We start from the raw sequence: 16350 nt of genomic DNA on the forward strand, positions 1-16350 counted from the left end.
GGAACGTGGTTGTCTCCTGCTCATTATTTCTCTTATATTTACTTTTATTTCTTTGCTGTCAAAGCAAGCTGCTAAATAAGGTTTATTATTCATATTATTATTATTACTTTCATAGTTATACTTAAGAGAAAACAGACAAATTAAGAAAATGTCATTTTATATGTCTCAGATTTCCGACTTGAGCTGGTGTACGTGAACGTTCAACCCGGATGTAGCTGATGACGTCTTGCGGAAGTAAACAAAGCTCGGCTGACGTGGAGGACTCGAACCGGATGAACCGGATCTGAATCAGTGTTTCAGAACCGTGGGGTCGATTCCGTGTCTGTCTCTTGTACCCTCGGTCCGGTCGTGTCTGTCTCCGGCTCCAGCGGAACCAGTCCCCGGGTCCCAAGCCTCCCTGCGCGGGTAAAGATGGCGGCGGCGGACGACGCCAGCCGGCCGTTCGCCGGCCTGTCGGACGTGTCCATCTCCGGGGACATCCCGGTGGAGGGGGACATCTCCGTCCCGGTGGGCTCGTCCAGGCGGGACGGAGACGAGTACTCGACGCTGGACGAGCCGGTGAAGGAGACCATCCTGCGGGACCTGCGGGCGGTGGGCAACAAGTTCGTGCACGTCCTGTACCCGACCCGCAGCTCGGCCCTGCTGCGGGACTGGGACCTGTGGGGCCCGCTGCTGCTGTGCGTGGCCCTGGCGCTGCTGCTGCAGGGGGGGGCGGCCGACCACGACGAGCAGGGGGGGCCGCAGTTCGCTGAGGTGCGGGTCTCACTGTCCACACGGGTCTGGGGGCGGGTGCATGTGTGTGTGTGTGGGGGGGGGGGGAGAGAGAGACAGGTAGAGACAGACAGACTAGGTTCACGACCTCACTGTGACCTTTGACCTCTGGAGTCTAATCAGCTCATCTTTGAGTCCGAAGGAGCTTTTGTTCTAAATCTAGAGAGATTCCCACCGGGGGTTATTTAGATCTGTTCAGACCCTCAGAGTCCGGGCCCTCAGAGTCCGGGCCCTCAGAGTCCGGACCCTCAGAGTCCGGGCCTTCAGAGACCAGACCCTCGGAGTCCGGGCCTCAGAGTCCGGGACCCTCAGAGTCCGGACCCTCAGAGTCCGGGCCTTCAGAGACCAGACCCTCGGAGTCCGGGCCTCAGAGTCCAGGCCTCAGAGTCCAGACCCTCAGAGTCCAGACCCTCAGAGTCCAAACCCTGAGAGTCAAGACCCTCCGAGTCCGGGCCCTCAGAGTCCGGGCCTTCAGAGCCCAGACCCTCAGAGACCGGACCCTCAGAGTCCAGACCCTCATAGTCTGGGCCCTCAGAGACCAGACCCTCAGAGTCCAGACCCTCAGAGTCCAGACCCTCGGAGTCCGGGCCTCAGAGTCCAAACCCTGAGAGTCCAGACCCTCGGAGTCCAGACCCTCAGAGTCCGGTCCCTCATGGTCCAGACCCCCTGAAGCCCAGGTTCAGGTCTGAAGACGGAGCTGAACTCGTGATCAGCATCATAAACACATAACCCGTTAAATATCAGTTCTTGGATTAACTCTCATATCTCCGCTGCCTCCATGTTCACACGCTGTGATGTTCTTCGTCTCCAGGTCTTCGTCATCATCTGGTTCGGCTCCATCATCATCACCCTGAACTCCAAGCTGCTGGGCGGCACCATCTCCTTCTTCCAGAGCCTGTGCGTGCTGGGCTACTGCATCCTGCCCCTGACCGTGGCCATGGCCGTGTGCCGCCTGGTGCTGATCGGCGGCTCGGGCACCGTCAGCTTCGCCGTGCGCCTGGCGGTGGTGACGGCGTCCTTCGGCTGGTCCACCTTCGCCTCCACGGCGTTCCTCGGGGACAGCCAGCCGGCCAACCGCAAGGCGCTGGTGGTGTACCCGGTGTTCCTCTTCTACTTCGTGATCGGGTGGATGATCCTGACCTTCTCGCCCTCTCAGTAGAGGAGGAGGAGCAGGAGGAAGAGGAGGAGGAGGAAGAGGAGGAGGAGGAGGTGGATCTGGTGGACGGACTCAGACGTGTTCCTGAGCTTCAGCTTCTCGACTCTTTGGACATTAGAAGGATTCCTTCGGGAGCAGCGGGGGGGTTTATGCTGAGTCGCCGTTGCAGACAGGGTTTTAAAAAAGCTGATGAAAAAGTTCAGATTCTTCCAGTTTGTCTCCTAAAGCTGTGTAAAGTAAAAAAAAAGGTCCATAAGCTTGTATATAAAACTGCTCTATGAATGTTAGACTTCGGGGCTAGCTTCATTTGGCTCCTCCCCTCGGTCACTCGGGGGTTCGGTCACTTTGACGAAGCTCGACAGGAAACAAGCCGTCGTCTCATTTCGCTCTTTTGCATTTGTGTTGAGGTTTTTTCTTAGGGAGGATTTTTCTTTTCGTGAGACGACAGATGACGTCTCGATCTTCACGATCTCTGTCTTCACGTCCACTCGCCGCCTGGTGGTGAGCGGAGGTAATCACACGCTGCCCGTCAACCGTTAACCTTTGACCCCTGCTCTGTTTCATAGAACCTGGCATTTCTCTTCTTAAATCACTAACACTGTCTGGTCAAGTTTTTTAATTTATGGGTATTAATTTTCATTAAAGAAAAATGATTAAAATATATTTGATCTGCAGTGATTGAATGTTTTGTTTTTTTCAGGCTCAGCTCTCGGACTAAAACCGACGTTTTACTTTCTGTATGAATTAATTTACAAATCCAGCTCGTTTAAATAAAAAACACTGATTTAACAATGAATAAATCATTCAGTGCGTGAATCATTGTCGGCAGCAGCACTTACATCCAGCTGCAACCTTATTATTGGGAGTTTTATTTCCCTTTTGAGGCTTTTTCAATTCATACCAAAGTTTGCAGGAAATTCAAAACTCCAAAAAGTAACTATTCTAGAGTAATTTGAAAAGGGGTGTGGCAAAATGGCTCAACAGCGCCACCTAAGGAAAAGCCCGTCACTGATTTTCACAAAAATTGTAGCCAGGTTTCATACATTGAAACCCCTGCTAGCTTTCAAGGTTATGACATCATGGAAACAAAGACAAATACACATATGAATGTGAAATTAATACAAATTTAATTAATCTTTTCTCAAAAACGTACAATTTAGGAAGATAGATAGATAGAGAGAATGATAGAAGATATAAATAATGGAAATTATGGTTATAATAATAATCATATTAATATTCTGGTCAGATCACAACATTAGCTCAAGCTGAGAAGTACAATACTGCCATCTTGTGGACAAAAGTGGGAACTGAAGGAGCAATCAATCTATACATCTATTTATATATATATTTTTTCCTTTTTTTTTTCAGGAACAGCACAATAACATTTCGTTTTTTTGTGGAACAGGTTTATATGATTATACCACAAAAAAAACGTTATGGCGGAGCGTTATGGAAAACAGAACAGGAAGTCGCCAAATTTGGACGTTACGCGTTCGATCATATCAACTTTAATGACGTCATCTCAACAATTGATTACTCGCTTATATTCTAACAGTTCACTTTAATATTATTATTACGCCGTGTATAAATATATAATGTTATTAGAATATGAATGCTGTTTATTATAACTTGGTTGAATATATGTGTCATTTTTTATGTTTCTTTAATTTGTTTAAAAGTGAACATTACGTAAGAGATTTCTTTTTCTATATATATTTAACGACGACAATAACATGTGACGTCATCACGGCGCGACGGCTCCTTCCGAGTCGACTCGCGTGTAAACATCGGAACCGGGTTGGATCTGGATTTCCTCTCGGTGCGACCACCCGCTGCTGCCCGGCCCCCGGTGCCCTCAGCCCGGCCTGAACCGGTGCGACCACCCGCTGCTCCCGGTCCCTGAGGCCCTTATCCCAGCCTGAGGCGGCCCGAACTCCCGCTGCTGCCCGGCCCACGGTGCCCTCAGGTCGGCTTGAGGCGGTGCGACCACCCGGTCCCTGAGGCCCTCAGCCCGGCTCCGAACCGACCCGACCTCCCGCTCCTCCCCGGCCCCTGAGGCCCTCCGCCCGGTCCCTGAACCGGCCCGACCACCCGCTCCTGCCCGGACCACGGTGCCCTCACCTCGGCCTGAACCGGTTCGAACTCCCGCTGCACCCCGGCCCCCGGTGCCCTCAGCCCGGCCTGAACCGGCCCGACCACCCGCTCCTCCCCGGCCCACGGTGCCCTCAGCCCGGTCCCTGAACCGGCCCGACCCCCTGCTCCTCCCCGGCCCTCCGCGCCCTCCTCCCGGCCCCAGATGGAGCACCTGCCCCCGGAGGTGTGGGTGCACGTCTTCAGCTTCCTGTCCCTGGAGGAGCGGCACACGGTGCGCCGCTGCTGCCGCTGCCTGCGCCGGCTCATCGACCACGGCTCCCTCTGGCGGCAGCACGCGGTGGTGCTGTCCGACCTGCGGCGCTACACCTACGGATTCTGGGACACGCTGCGCCACCGGAAGCTGACCAGGGTGTCCGTGCGCCACCTGCGGCGGAAGGAGTGGCGGCGGCTGGTCCGCTTCCTGCCGTCGCTCACCGCCATCGTGTTCGTGGACGGAGGCCGCTTGTACCGGGAGCGGTACCTGGACCAGCTGGCCCGGTTCCCGGAGCTGCGGGACCTGGGGGTGCGGAACGCGGCGTGGGACGAGGCGCTGCTCGGCCGCTGCGTGAGCGAGCAGCTGCGGGAGCGACTCACGCACCTGAGCGTGTGCAACGTGCGGCTCCCGTGCACCGACACGTTCATCAGCACCGTGTCGCGCCTGGTCAACCTGCAGTACCTGCTGTTCCACCAGCAGGGGGAGGGCTACGGGCTGGACACCGTGCGGCCGGTGCCCCGGGTGGGGTTCCACCGGATGCTGCGGAGCCTCAGCAAGCTGCGGCACCTGTCCTGGGGGATGAGGGGCGAGCCCCCCGAGCCGCTGCCCGACGACTACCTGAGCCCCCTGGACCCAGGTACAGCCCCGCCCCTTACCTGGCGGCCCCGCCCCTTACCTGGCTGGTTGATTGGTTCCCTTTGCAATCAATCAATTAATCAATCAATTAATCAATTACCTGAGGCCGACGCTTGCTTCTGCAACGGTGACTTCGGCTTTTCACGCAGTTTTGACTCAGGACTCGTTGTCATTCATGGTTTTACAAGCGTTGCACGTGTTGCCATGCAATTCCCCACCAGACCACTAGGTGGAGTAATGTTTTTTGTCGAAGTTTATTGACATCGCCACGGCGGCTCCTCAGAACCTTTTTCTGGCGGACAAATCCTCCGGTCAGTGACGGGTTATACTCGTGGTCATAGTGTCGGATCTCTTCTGCCAAGTGCTCTTTTATCTGGTCCATATTCGTTCTTCTAAATCTTCCGTGGTTTCCGCCGGTATTATCGGGCATGAACCGGAAATGCGACTCCGGAAATGATGTAGTTAGCAGACCAATCACAGCCTTGCCGGCTCCGTGACGCTTGCGGAGCTTTGCCGTCTAGTTAGAAAAATTGGGCGACGCACATAAGCACGTAAGGGTCCCGGAAGAGCTCTTACGCTCCCGGGTCCGTGAAAACGCAGAAGCATGCGCCGGCCTTTACTTCCTACAGCTAAAAACTCTTTTCATTATCAATCCACCTTCATCTCCGAGTTGAGCAGGTCTGGTTCCAGTCCAGCCAAAGACCTGTCAATCAATCAATCAATCCAATTTAATAAGAACAGCCCATATTCACAAATCAGTTTGTCTCTGAGAGTGAAACTACATATTCTACCTTTTATTACCAGGGAAATAACACCAGAGTCACATGATCCTCTCCCAGGACACAGGTCCAACACAACAGGGTTCACTTCGTGAGAAGAACCAGTTTGTAACCTCATGTTTAAAGGGTCAGTGAGGGTAGAGGATGTGAGGAGACACTTTGTGTATCGAGCAGTGTTTGTTGTGATCGTTGTCGTCGATCAGGATCCGACAACAAACACAGCGGTTATAGAACTTTTCAAAATGGCCGTTGCAAAGTTCACATCCCAACTGTTTTAATTTAAACACTAAAAAAAACTCCACAAAATCCCCAAACAGTTTTTAAACAAACCTCTTCATCCTCTAATTCTTCTTGGGTCCGACAGGATCGAACCGGTATTGCGGCCCGGCACTCGTCAACCTGGAGCTGGTGGATTACCCAGAAACCCTCCTGCCGGAGAACGCCCTGAGGAGCCTGACCTCGCTGCGCTCGCTGACGGTTCGCTACCGCTACATCAGAGAGGGGATCACGTGCCGCCTGCCGTCCTGGCTCAGTCCGCTGCAGCAGCTGGAGACGCTCAAGATCATCGGTGGGTTTGAGTCTGAAGCAAACATGGTCCGTGTGGAAGCGTCTGATGACAGCTGGGATCATTCTTCTACCAGCAAATTTGAGATTTTACTGTTTTTATTTTGTTCTTGTGTGGTGCAGTTAGGGTAGCAAAGGGGCGGAAAGTTTCCGGTAAATTTCCGGGAACTTTCCGGAAACTTTCCATGGGAAGTTTAGCTCGGGAATTTGGAAAAAAAAAAAAAAAAAAACACAAATTAAACGCTGAGCAAGAAAACATCATTCTAGTCTTTTCTAGACTAGTCAGGTAAGTTTCCATGATATTACTGGGAAAATATATTATCATGCTGATTGAGGATTGTTCATCTGTTCATCTAGACTATTTCTATTCATTTATCCCTCAATTATAAAATATGTTTACAGACGATTCCAATTGTTTGGCTAACTATTTATATCTCTGGCATTGTATTAGTGTTTTTTTACAAACTTTTTTCTCATCTTATTCTACAGAACAATGCCACGTGCACTCTCTCATGTGTGGAGACATTTCACCCCATCCAATGTAGAAGGAAAGGCTGTGTACATTTGCAAATACTGTGCAAAGACCTATGTTAAGAATGACACAACGATGCAGAAGCATATAGTCAAGTGCCCAAAGTTTCCTCAGGGCTCAAATCAGCCTATGACACAACAAAATGTTTATATTTATGTCTGTATATGACAAAGTAAATACAGTTAGTATAAATTACCCACAACATTTCCAGTTTATTCCCGTTAATTCCCGTTAATTCCCGTATATTCCCGTTAATTCCCGTATATTCCCGTTAATTCCCATGGAAAGTTTCCTACTTTGAATATTCCCGGAATTTTGCAACACTAGGTGAAGTAACCAAAACCATGATTTCTATCTCTGTGTTTGTTCTGCAGAACTTGTATTTGACGGTTTTATTTCTTGTCTTCTCAGGTGGAAACTCTCTCGCCACGTACACGACCTCCATCCCGTCCAGCGTGACCCGGCTGATGCTGCGTGTGGCCATCACTCTGAAGGACATGGACTCCATCGCCCCGAAGGTGCCGGCGCTCGAGCACCTGGACATCGAGCAGAACCGCTCCAGCGGCAGCCTCTGCAGGCGGATCCCCATGCTGTTCCCTCAGCTGCGGACGCTCCGGATCCGGTGCGTGTCTCATAGGGACGGGGGGAAAAATCAATTCTGTTACAAATCGCGATTCTTGTGAATGATGATTTAAAATCGATATGCTGCCTCCTAAATCGATTTTTTTAAAAACATATTTATTGGTTTATACCGGGGGGGGATATATAGGGGGAGCAACATCACCCCAGAGCATGTTGACCAGCTCTTGTTTTTGCACAAGAATCTAAACATACCCAAGCACTAGCTTTGCATCGCCTACATGCAAACAACAATAGCCTACTTTTTTTTTATTTCAAAGTTTATATTTTAGGTAAACTTTTATCAATTCTATTTAATTTACCTTTTATTTATTGTTTAAAAGTAGCCTTAGTGGCTTACATTTCTTAATCTGTCAGTTTGGGTGCAGTTATGGGGCTATAAAATAATAGGGAACATTTTTATTTATTTTCTCTATTGGCTGCCCAGCAGTCATTAAGTTAATGTTAATATTTGAAATAAAACTTGTAAAGTTGTAGTTGTAGTATTATTTATATTATGGTCACTTACTTTTAATTATTTTTTCTGTATCATGGTCACTACTGTTGCAATATTACTTATAATACTTTCGTTTTCATTACAATAACACTTACATCACTCCACTTTCTCCCCAGTACCTGCTTTTGCACAGTGTCTGTTTTGCAGGTTGTTTTTGTTTTCTGTATATTTTTACTCTCATTATGTGTAGTTTAGTAGTGTATATATTTTGATCTTTCTTTTTTATTGTTGCTTCGGCACTGTTATTTAAATCCTGTTTTTCTCTTTTTTGCTGTAACAAGTGAATTTCCCCGTTGTGTGGATAAATAAAGAAATCTAATCTAATCTAAAGCTCTAAGTGAATTTGACTGTGTTGTATTTGAAGGTTTGATTCAACATTTTTCCATGGTCCAGTATTTAAAAAAAAAAAATAACCAAAAGAAATCCCAGGAAATCGTAATATCAAATCGCAATACTTATCGTATCGCCACCTAAGTATCGTGATAGTATCGTATCGGGAGGTCCCTGCCGATTCCCGTCCCTAACAGACACAGTTCTCTGATCTTGTTTTCTTGCTTCTTGTGTTGTCAGGTTCTTCCGCCGAGAGCCGGAGAAAGACCTGCTGAGCCTCCACCGGCTGCGGCACCTGGAGCAGCTGGAGCTGCTGGTGGAGCGCTCCTACATCCTCAGGGACTACCTGAACGGCCACCCCTGGCCCAGCCCCTGCGTGCAGGCGCTGATCGACCAGCTGCGCGAGCTGTCGGAGAACCGGATCACCGTGATCACCACCATGCGCCAGAGGAACCCTCTACGGGAGTGTGACTGTGTGTGGGAGGGGGACTGAGGAGCGGGGGGGGGGAAACTGGGAAATCAGTTTTTATTCTCCTGAAGCGAGAGGAGGACGGAGTCGGGGACAAAGGAGAAAAACGTCTGTCGCCTGTTTTCTTTTGGAGGAAAGGGTTTGAAGACGGAGACGTAGAGAAAGTCGTCAGATGTTAGAATCATGTGATTATCAATGGAACTGAAGATTAGAGCAAACTTGGGCCTCAACACATCAGGAGGATGAAACCCTGGCGACTCTGAGCAAACCAGCAAAGGGAAGTCTGATGGAGGAGGAGATCCAGAGAGCGGAGGATGACTCAGCTCAGACTGAAATATAATAATCAAATATCAGTTGAACAGCAGGAACCAAACGAGTCCGGGAGCTGGAGCTGGGTTTTGTTTCTGGTTCCACAACAGATCCAGTTGTTTGCAAACTAACCAACATTCATTCAGCTCCATCACTTCATCATCATCTAACGTGTGAATAATCAGGTGTTAAAGTCAAATGCTATTTCACTCTGATCCATAATCATCATTTCAGCGGATCACAGCCTTAGTTTCTTACAACTATCCACAGATGCGTCATAAATATAATGTGTAGATGCAGCTTCATCAGTATTTGTCACAATTATGTGAACTCATTATTTCTTTCCTTTGGTGAATGAATGCACTATCATAGTATATCATGTTGTTTCTCACATTGTTCAAAGAGAAAGGAAAAGTAAAGCCCAGAGAAGAAGCCGAGCACAAACACAGAAACACCACGTCTAAAGTTAAACTGAAATTACTAATTTGACCTTTTAATTTCTAGTTTTTTTTTAGTTTTAATCTTATTTCATCACAATTTACAGAAAGAATGAATATTTATTTGTTTCTGTGCAGCTGCAGCGACAGGAAACTTAAATCTGCAGATAAAAAAAATCCTGTGTATGATTTCATTGTTCAGTTTTTCAAGTTTATCAGGTCACAACATCAAGTAGAAGTGTGTGTATGCTGAAAATAAAATATATAAATATGATATAATATTGTGTCTTATTTACATGTGCAGTTATTCTTAAATTCAGTTATTTTTTTAACACAAGGGAATATTCTTTATTTCTGTTTGAACTTTGTCAGTTTGACGTTAAACCGAACATCTGTGCTAATAAAGACGATAAAATCTATATGATCAGAGAAATGTTTGTTTATAAAAGTGACTCAGATCATGAAGGTATTATGGGGTTTGATCTTGGTTATTAATTACTGTGAAAAAAAAAAATACACATTTTATTTAACAAAAAATATTTGTTTAATATCAAGATTTAGACTCAACTTTACAGTATAACACAAATATATGAAGTCCATTTAATGGATTCAAAAACAAGCAGTCGAGCTGAATTGTCACCTGATGATTCACGTTCTGGTCTTGTGGTGTAAACAGGAAGCAGATGATCTACTGACAGACAATCAGCAGCAGAGGGAACTAAAGTCTTTGTTTATGGTGTAAATTTAGCAAAGGTGAAGTGTCTGAAAAACGTATTAATGTGGACGAATCAAAATCAGTGAATATAAAAGAACTTTCGTTGTTTTCTCACGTGTGAACGTCTCAAACGTTTCAGTCTCTTTTTAATCATCGTTATTGTTCCTCAGAAGCAGAACTCAAACAGAAAAGCACAAAAAGTCTCCTGGGATTGAACTGACGTGTAGATCTGTCTGGATCTCTGGGGGGAATTTGTTTTTATATACATCTATATATATATATTTATATTTATGGAACTGAAAAATGATCCCATCTGTGACTAATGATCTGATCTGTGGTGAGAGCAGGTGAGAGACTTGGACCTTGGACTCTCCAGGTTCAGACCCCTGGACGTCCTCCTGTCCGTCCGTCCCTCAGAACTCCAGCAGCACCGTCAGCGGCTCCGAGCAGCTCAGCACCATCTCCTGCTTCTGGCCGTAGACTCCGTGCTCCACCTTCACGCCGGCCCTGGTGCTCTTCACGGAGCGCTGCAGGAGCTCCCTGCAGGCGGACACCAGGCTGGAGAAGAGCTGGGCGCCCCACCACGGCTCGCACCCCCCCTTGAACTGCATCTTCCTCTTGGGCACGGGCTGGCCCAGCAGGGAGTCCTGGGGGATGAACAGGACGCTCCCGGGAAGGTCGACCACGGACGCCCAGTGATGGGTGTCCTTCCGGAACAGTTTGGTGGTCATCAGAGTGTTGGCTGTCGAGAGGAAAACACAAACAAAACTGAATCTAGAAATTACTACATAAAGCATTGAGTACTCAAAAGGCACTTCTGGCAAGAATGAGTGTTATAATATGGGAAATATATTAAAGTGTGTATTTACAGACGTCAGTATTCATGATTGAAAATCAACAATTACTATATATTATATCACCTCAATATTAACATCTATGTACCACTTCAGATTGTCCAAAACATTTCCTTGTTCTTTCATTCTCATATTCATACAGTCGACATTGTTCTTCAAATATATAACAGGCTATCTACATTTAATTGTAAAATACAATATTATAAAGTTAGAGGGGAAAGCAGCATTGAAGTCAGCAAGCGTTCTTTTTTATTCCCTTAAGAGATGTAGTGAATTTTTAAATCAATATCTCATTTTTATATGATTGAGACATTTTTCCTGCTGAGACAGAAACTCTGATTAACAATAAATTAACCTCTAAAGAATAGAAATGGGGAAATGTTTTTATCAAGTGCAGCTTGAACAATGAAAGCAGCTAAATGAATCTCTGGCTTTACTTATATTAATCATCCTACAGTTAAAAAGATCGTTTGCTCGTCTGTAAACGTGAAACAACATCTTACCGATTTCATACGTGATGTTTTCCGTGGCTTCACGCGAGAAGCAGACGTACACGACCATTCCCTCCTGGATCTGAGGAGCGAGAGGTGAAGTCACAACCTGGAGTCATATCCCGATGTTCACACGATTATAGAATCTGTCAAATTATTCAGATTGAGGCTTCTATTATTTCTGTATTTTCTATCCTCTCCATGGAGGCTTTGTTTTCTATTCGTTGGTTTGTCGCAAAAATGAATGAACAGATTTCTGCTGGACTTGTTGAGACGTGGGACAGAACTGAGAACTGAAGGAAGAGAGGAAGAGAGGAAGAGAGGAAGAGAGGAAGAGAGGAAGAGAGGAACCCACCTCGACCCACTGAGCCTCAGACCCGTCCACAGCAGGTTTGATCTTCACCTTGGCTCCACTGCACTGCTGGAGGACGGTCCGGGCCTGGAGGGTCCTGGGCCCCCGACAGAGGGAGGGGCTGCTCCTACACACAGACACACAGACACACACACACACATTCAGTACATGTGCAGTGATACAACTACTACAACTACTAATACTATCTGAACACATTCATTAACTAAGTGGTCTCAATGGAAGAGAGCCTAACTTTCATTTTACAGAAGATACGGACAGATGTGAATTGATGTGGGTATTTTACATAAAAAATTTTTTTTTCCTGAATTCAGGCTCTATATATTTGGTTGTATTGTTTTTTTTAATTTATTTATCGTTATGCTAATAAAGTTTATGGGTAAACTGTAAAATATCAAACATCAATTACATTTCTTGGTCATAAAGGTTTGATAATCTTAGAAATAGTTGATGTTTTTCTATATCAGCTGATAGATCTGTATAAGAAATCTTTTACTCCCTAATATCTGCATTATTTCAGATCAGTCCTTATGGTTGTACTCTGGGTTCTGGGGTCTGTGGGTTTTGGGGTCTGTTGGTTTTAGGGTCTGGGGTCTGGTCCTTGGGGTCTGTGGGTTTTGGGGTCTGTGGGTTCTGGGGTCTGTGGGTTTTGGGGTCTGTGGGTTCTGGGGTCTGTGGGTTCTGGTGTCGGTGGGTTCTGGGGTCTGTGGGTTTTGGGGTCTGTGGGTTTTGGGGTCTGTGGGTTCTGGGGTCTGTGGGTTCTGGGGTCTGTGGGTTTTGGGGTCTGTGGGTTCTGGGGTCTGTGGGTTCTGGTGTCTGTGGGTTTTGGGGTGTGTGGGTTTTGGGGTCTGTGGGTTTTGGGGTCTGTGGGTTTTGGTGTCGGTGGGTTCTGGGGTCTGTGGGTTTTGGTGTCGGTGGGTTCTGGAGTCTGTGGGTTTTGGGGTCTGTGGGTTTTAGGGTCTGGGGTCTGGTCCTTGGGGTCTGTGGGTTTTGGGGTCTGTGGGTTCTTGTGTCTGTGGGTTCTGGGGTCTGTGGGTTCTGGGGTCTGTGGGTTCTGGTGTCTGTGGGTTCTGGGGTCTGTGGGTTCTGGGGTCTGTGGGTTCTGGGGTCTGTGTGTTCTGGGGTCTGTGGGTTCTGGGGTCTGGTCCTTGTGGTCTGTGGGTTTTGGGGTCTGTGGGTTCTGGGGTCTGTGGGTTTTGGGGTCTGTGGGTTCTGGGGTCTGTGGGTTCTGGTGTCTGTGGGTTCTGGGGTCTGTGGGTTCTGGGGTCTGTGGGTTCTGGGGTCTGTGGGTTTTGGGGTCTGTGGGTTCTGGGGTCTGTGGGTTTTGGGGTCTGAGGGTTCTGGGGTCTGTGGGTTCTGTTGTCGGTGGGTTTTGGGGTCTGTGGGTTCTGGGGTCTGTGGGTTCTGGGGTCTGTGGGTTTTGGGGTCTGTGGGTTTTGGGGTCTGTGGGTTCTGGGGTCTGTGTTCCTTGGGGTCTGAGGGTTCTGGGGTCTGTGGGTTCTGTTGTCTGAGGGTTCTGGGGTCTGTGGGTTCTGTTGTCTGAGGGTTCTGGTGTCTGTGGGTTCTGTTGTCTGAGGGTTCTGGGGTCTGTGGGTTCTGTTGTCTGAGGGTTCTGGGGTCTGTGGGTTCTGTTGTCTGAGGGTTCTGGGGTCTGTGGGTTCTGTTGTCTGAGGGTTCTGGGGTCTGTGGGTTCTGGTGTCTGTGGGTTCTGGGGTCTGTGTTCCTTGGGGTCTGTGGGTTCTGTTGTCGGTGGGTTTTGGGGTCTGTGGGTTCTGGTGTCTGTGGGTTCTGGGGTCTGTGTTCCTTGGGGTCTGTGGGTTCTGGTGTCTGTGGGTTCTGGGGTCTGAGGGTTCTGGTGTCTGTGGGTTCTGTTGTCTGTGGGTTCTGGGGTCTGTGGGTTCTGGTGTCTGTGGGTTCTGGGGTCTGAGGGTTCTGGTGTCTGTGGGTTCTGTTGTCTGTGGGTTCTGGGGTCTGAGGGTTCTGGTGTCTGTGGGTTCTGTTGTCTGTGGGTTCTGGGGTCTGTGGGTTCTGTTGTCTGTGGGTTCTGGGGTCCGATCCTTGTGGTCTCACCTGTCGGTCTCGGCAGGTCTGGCTTCCTGAGCCGGTGCCGAGCCGGCGATGGTGAACACGGGCCAGGGTTTGCTGCTCGGCGCCACCACCGGCTCCAAGCCACAGCTGGACGTCCTGTTAGCCGAGGACTCCGCCTCCAGCTCTCTGCTCCTCTTCGCCGGGCGCTGCACGCCGCCGCCGCTCTGGGTTTCCGTCGCTGTTCCTGATTGGCTGTCGGGACTCACAGGTGGAGGCAGCTCTCTGACGTAGTGATGTGTCCTGGCGCTGCCTCGAGAGTCTCCGGGTCCGGTCTCTTCCTCTGGAGGATCCTGGACGCCGCTCTGACCCTCGGGGGGCGTGTCCTCGCCGTTTGTCTCCTCCTGGACGCCGGCCTGAGGACGCCTCCCTCTCTGAACGGACCGGACTCGGGTCCCCGGCTGGAGGAGGATGGGAACTCTGCGCTGAGGGTTGATGGGAGCTGCAGGCCGGGGGGGCTCATCCTGAGGAAGAGGAGGGACAGGAAGTGAGAGAGGAAGCACAATCCATAAGAATGAGGGATGACAGCGTATTCAGGAAGTAGCAGAAGCATTTATAGTGATTTTAAAATATAATATAGTAATAAATGTTATGGAATCAAACGTTATCTATTAACATTATAATGGTCGGACTATTTTTATAGTCATTCTTTTTCTTCTTCTCTTGATCTTTGAACTGTAGAACTCACCCAACATGTTGATGTTGTTCTGCTGAATGAAGCTGGGAGTCCCACCTCTCTGTCGTCTGCTTCCTGCGTCTCTTCATCCCCAACGCCCCCCCCACCACCATCATCATCATCATCATCATCTTCTTCTTCGTCTGCGTCATCCGTCTCACTGTCAACACACAGAGACGGAGAGAATCAGACCCTTGAGTTATTTTACTACTGCTATTTCTACAACAAGGTATTTTAAACCTCTGCTGCTGCTGTTATACACTGCAAAATCTGTAGTGTTGTTTTTTCAGTGTTAATATTTTTGAGTTGGTGGGTGTTGATTTTTTTGAGTTGTTTTAACACAACTAGTGTCAATCAAGCGAGTTAAATGTTAACACCTGTGACTGAGTTAGATTCACTTCAGGTGGAGTTGACCATAAAATATGGGAGGAGCTTCACCACAAATCTCTGCACCCAATGAACCATAACAAAATCCCTCGGCTCTCGTTATCAAGACAAGTGTGAGACTGACCCTCGGTTCCATTTTAGTGTTAAAAATACACTTTAATGAGTCATAAAATAACACTATGTATGTTAAAAATTAACACTCACAGTGAAAGGGAATAACACAATCTAGAGTTAAAGGTGCACTTATGTGGTGTCATAAAATAACACCAAGGGTGTCAAATATTTATCACTGTTAAAGAGTTAAAATATTAACACTTTTCAAAGTGTAATTTTAACTCAGAATCCGTGAGGATTATATAGACTCAGAAAAAGTGTTAAATTTAACACTCTTTGAGTTGAATTAACACTCCCGATTTTGCTGTGTACATAAACCACCTGAGTTACTGTTACTACGAGATATTTATAAGTGTAAGAGTTGTTGTCACTGCTGATATTATTGATATTATTAATTCTAATGCTCCTCTTACTACTATTAAAATACTTATATCGTCATTCAAGCTACAGGCCAGACAAGTTGTATCCAACTCACAATACTATACACAACACAACACAACACAATACGCACTAAATATACCTGTCTCCTTGCACTGTGTACCCTGTACAACACTCCGCTCCATATACACTTACTTCACATCATATGTGTGATATGTGTTAATATAAACCATATTGATATTATATATCATCTTATACAATAATATTGTCTTTTGCACACTCTGTCTACATATACTTACACTCATAGTATATTATATTATCTATTGTATAGTCAAATACTTATATTTATACCTCCACTATATATCATATATTATAACATACTCTCTGTATATTCTTTGTATATATAAGTCTATATACACATATTTATACATGTGTACATGTTATAATTATAATTATTATTATTATATTATATTTACTATTATTATTATATATACTGTTGCTGCCATTATTACTATATACTGCTATAATATTGGTATAATTACTATCATATATACATATATATTATGTTATATTATATACTATATATACTGTACTATTTTTATATACTGTCTAACAATAACATTACCATCATATCATCAGTACTATTACCATCATCTTGCCACTGCACCTTATCTACCTATTTATCTTGTGTTTCTGTTTTTATTCTTTCTACCTCAATATTTTTTATTTTATTCTATTGTTTTGTATTTTATTGTATTCAAATATACCGGTTGCTATGACGACTTAATTTTCCTTCGGGGATGAATAAAGTAATC

The 16350-nt window shown here is 46.8% G+C and overlaps 3 protein-coding genes across 3 annotated transcripts in view; 2 read left to right on the plus strand and 1 right to left on the minus strand.

The window, feature by feature from the left end:
- The first annotated feature begins 239 nt into the window (after positions 1–239).
- On the plus strand, positions 240–2601 carry yipf6 (Yip1 domain family, member 6). The gene is made up of 2 exons (XM_061082596.1): positions 240–753; positions 1583–2601. The coding sequence occupies exons 1-2, from the start codon at positions 412–414 to the stop codon at positions 1928–1930; spliced, it is 690 nt and encodes a 229-aa protein (XP_060938579.1). The 5' UTR covers positions 240–411; the 3' UTR covers positions 1931–2601.
- Positions 2602–3687: 1086 nt separating this feature from the next.
- Positions 3688–9732, plus strand: im:7136021 (uncharacterized). The gene is made up of 4 exons (XM_061083384.1): positions 3688–4911; positions 6054–6257; positions 7197–7407; positions 8491–9732. Exons 1-4 carry the CDS (start codon positions 4224–4226, stop codon positions 8741–8743), a joined length of 1356 nt encoding a protein of 451 aa, XP_060939367.1. The 5' UTR covers positions 3688–4223; the 3' UTR covers positions 8744–9732.
- A 281-nt stretch (positions 9733–10013) lies between these two features.
- The window catches only part of LOC133014873 (uncharacterized), a 20442-nt gene continuing 14105 nt past the window's right edge, over positions 10014–16350 (minus strand). The window contains exons 14-18 of the mRNA XM_061082093.1: positions 14714–14816; positions 13966–14444; positions 11881–12004; positions 11538–11607; positions 10014–10922 (exon numbers count right to left, since the gene is read on the minus strand). Of these exons, the coding sequence (XP_060938076.1) occupies positions 10594–10922; positions 11538–11607; positions 11881–12004; positions 13966–14444; positions 14714–14816 (1105 nt within the window). The 3' untranslated portion in view covers positions 10014–10593. The remainder of the gene's footprint in view (positions 10923–11537; positions 11608–11880; positions 12005–13965; positions 14445–14713; positions 14817–16350) is intronic.

Source organism: Limanda limanda, chromosome 12, assembly GCF_963576545.1.
Source record: "Limanda limanda chromosome 12, fLimLim1.1, whole genome shotgun sequence".
Lineage (NCBI taxonomy): Eukaryota > Metazoa > Chordata > Actinopteri > Pleuronectiformes > Pleuronectidae > Limanda > Limanda limanda.

What these genes read in the sequence shown, in the direction of transcription:
- im:7136021 (XM_061083384.1), top strand. Translation starts at nt 4,224, where the DNA reads ATGGAGCACCTGCCCCCGGAGGTGTGGGTGCACGTCTTCAGCTTCCTG. An exon ending in CCTGAGCCCCCTGGACCCAG is followed by an intron (nt 4,912 to 6,053) that starts GTACAGCCCCGC and finishes TGGGTCCGACAG; the next exon opens with GATCGAACCGGTATTGCGGC. An exon ending in GGAGACGCTCAAGATCATCG is followed by an intron (nt 6,258 to 7,196) that starts GTGGGTTTGAGT and finishes TTGTCTTCTCAG; the next exon opens with GTGGAAACTCTCTCGCCACG.
- yipf6 (XM_061082596.1), top strand. Translation starts at nt 412, where the DNA reads ATGGCGGCGGCGGACGACGCCAGCCGGCCGTTCGCCGGCCTGTCGGAC. An exon ending in GGGGGCCGCAGTTCGCTGAG is followed by an intron (nt 754 to 1,582) that starts GTGCGGGTCTCA and finishes CTTCGTCTCCAG; the next exon opens with GTCTTCGTCATCATCTGGTT.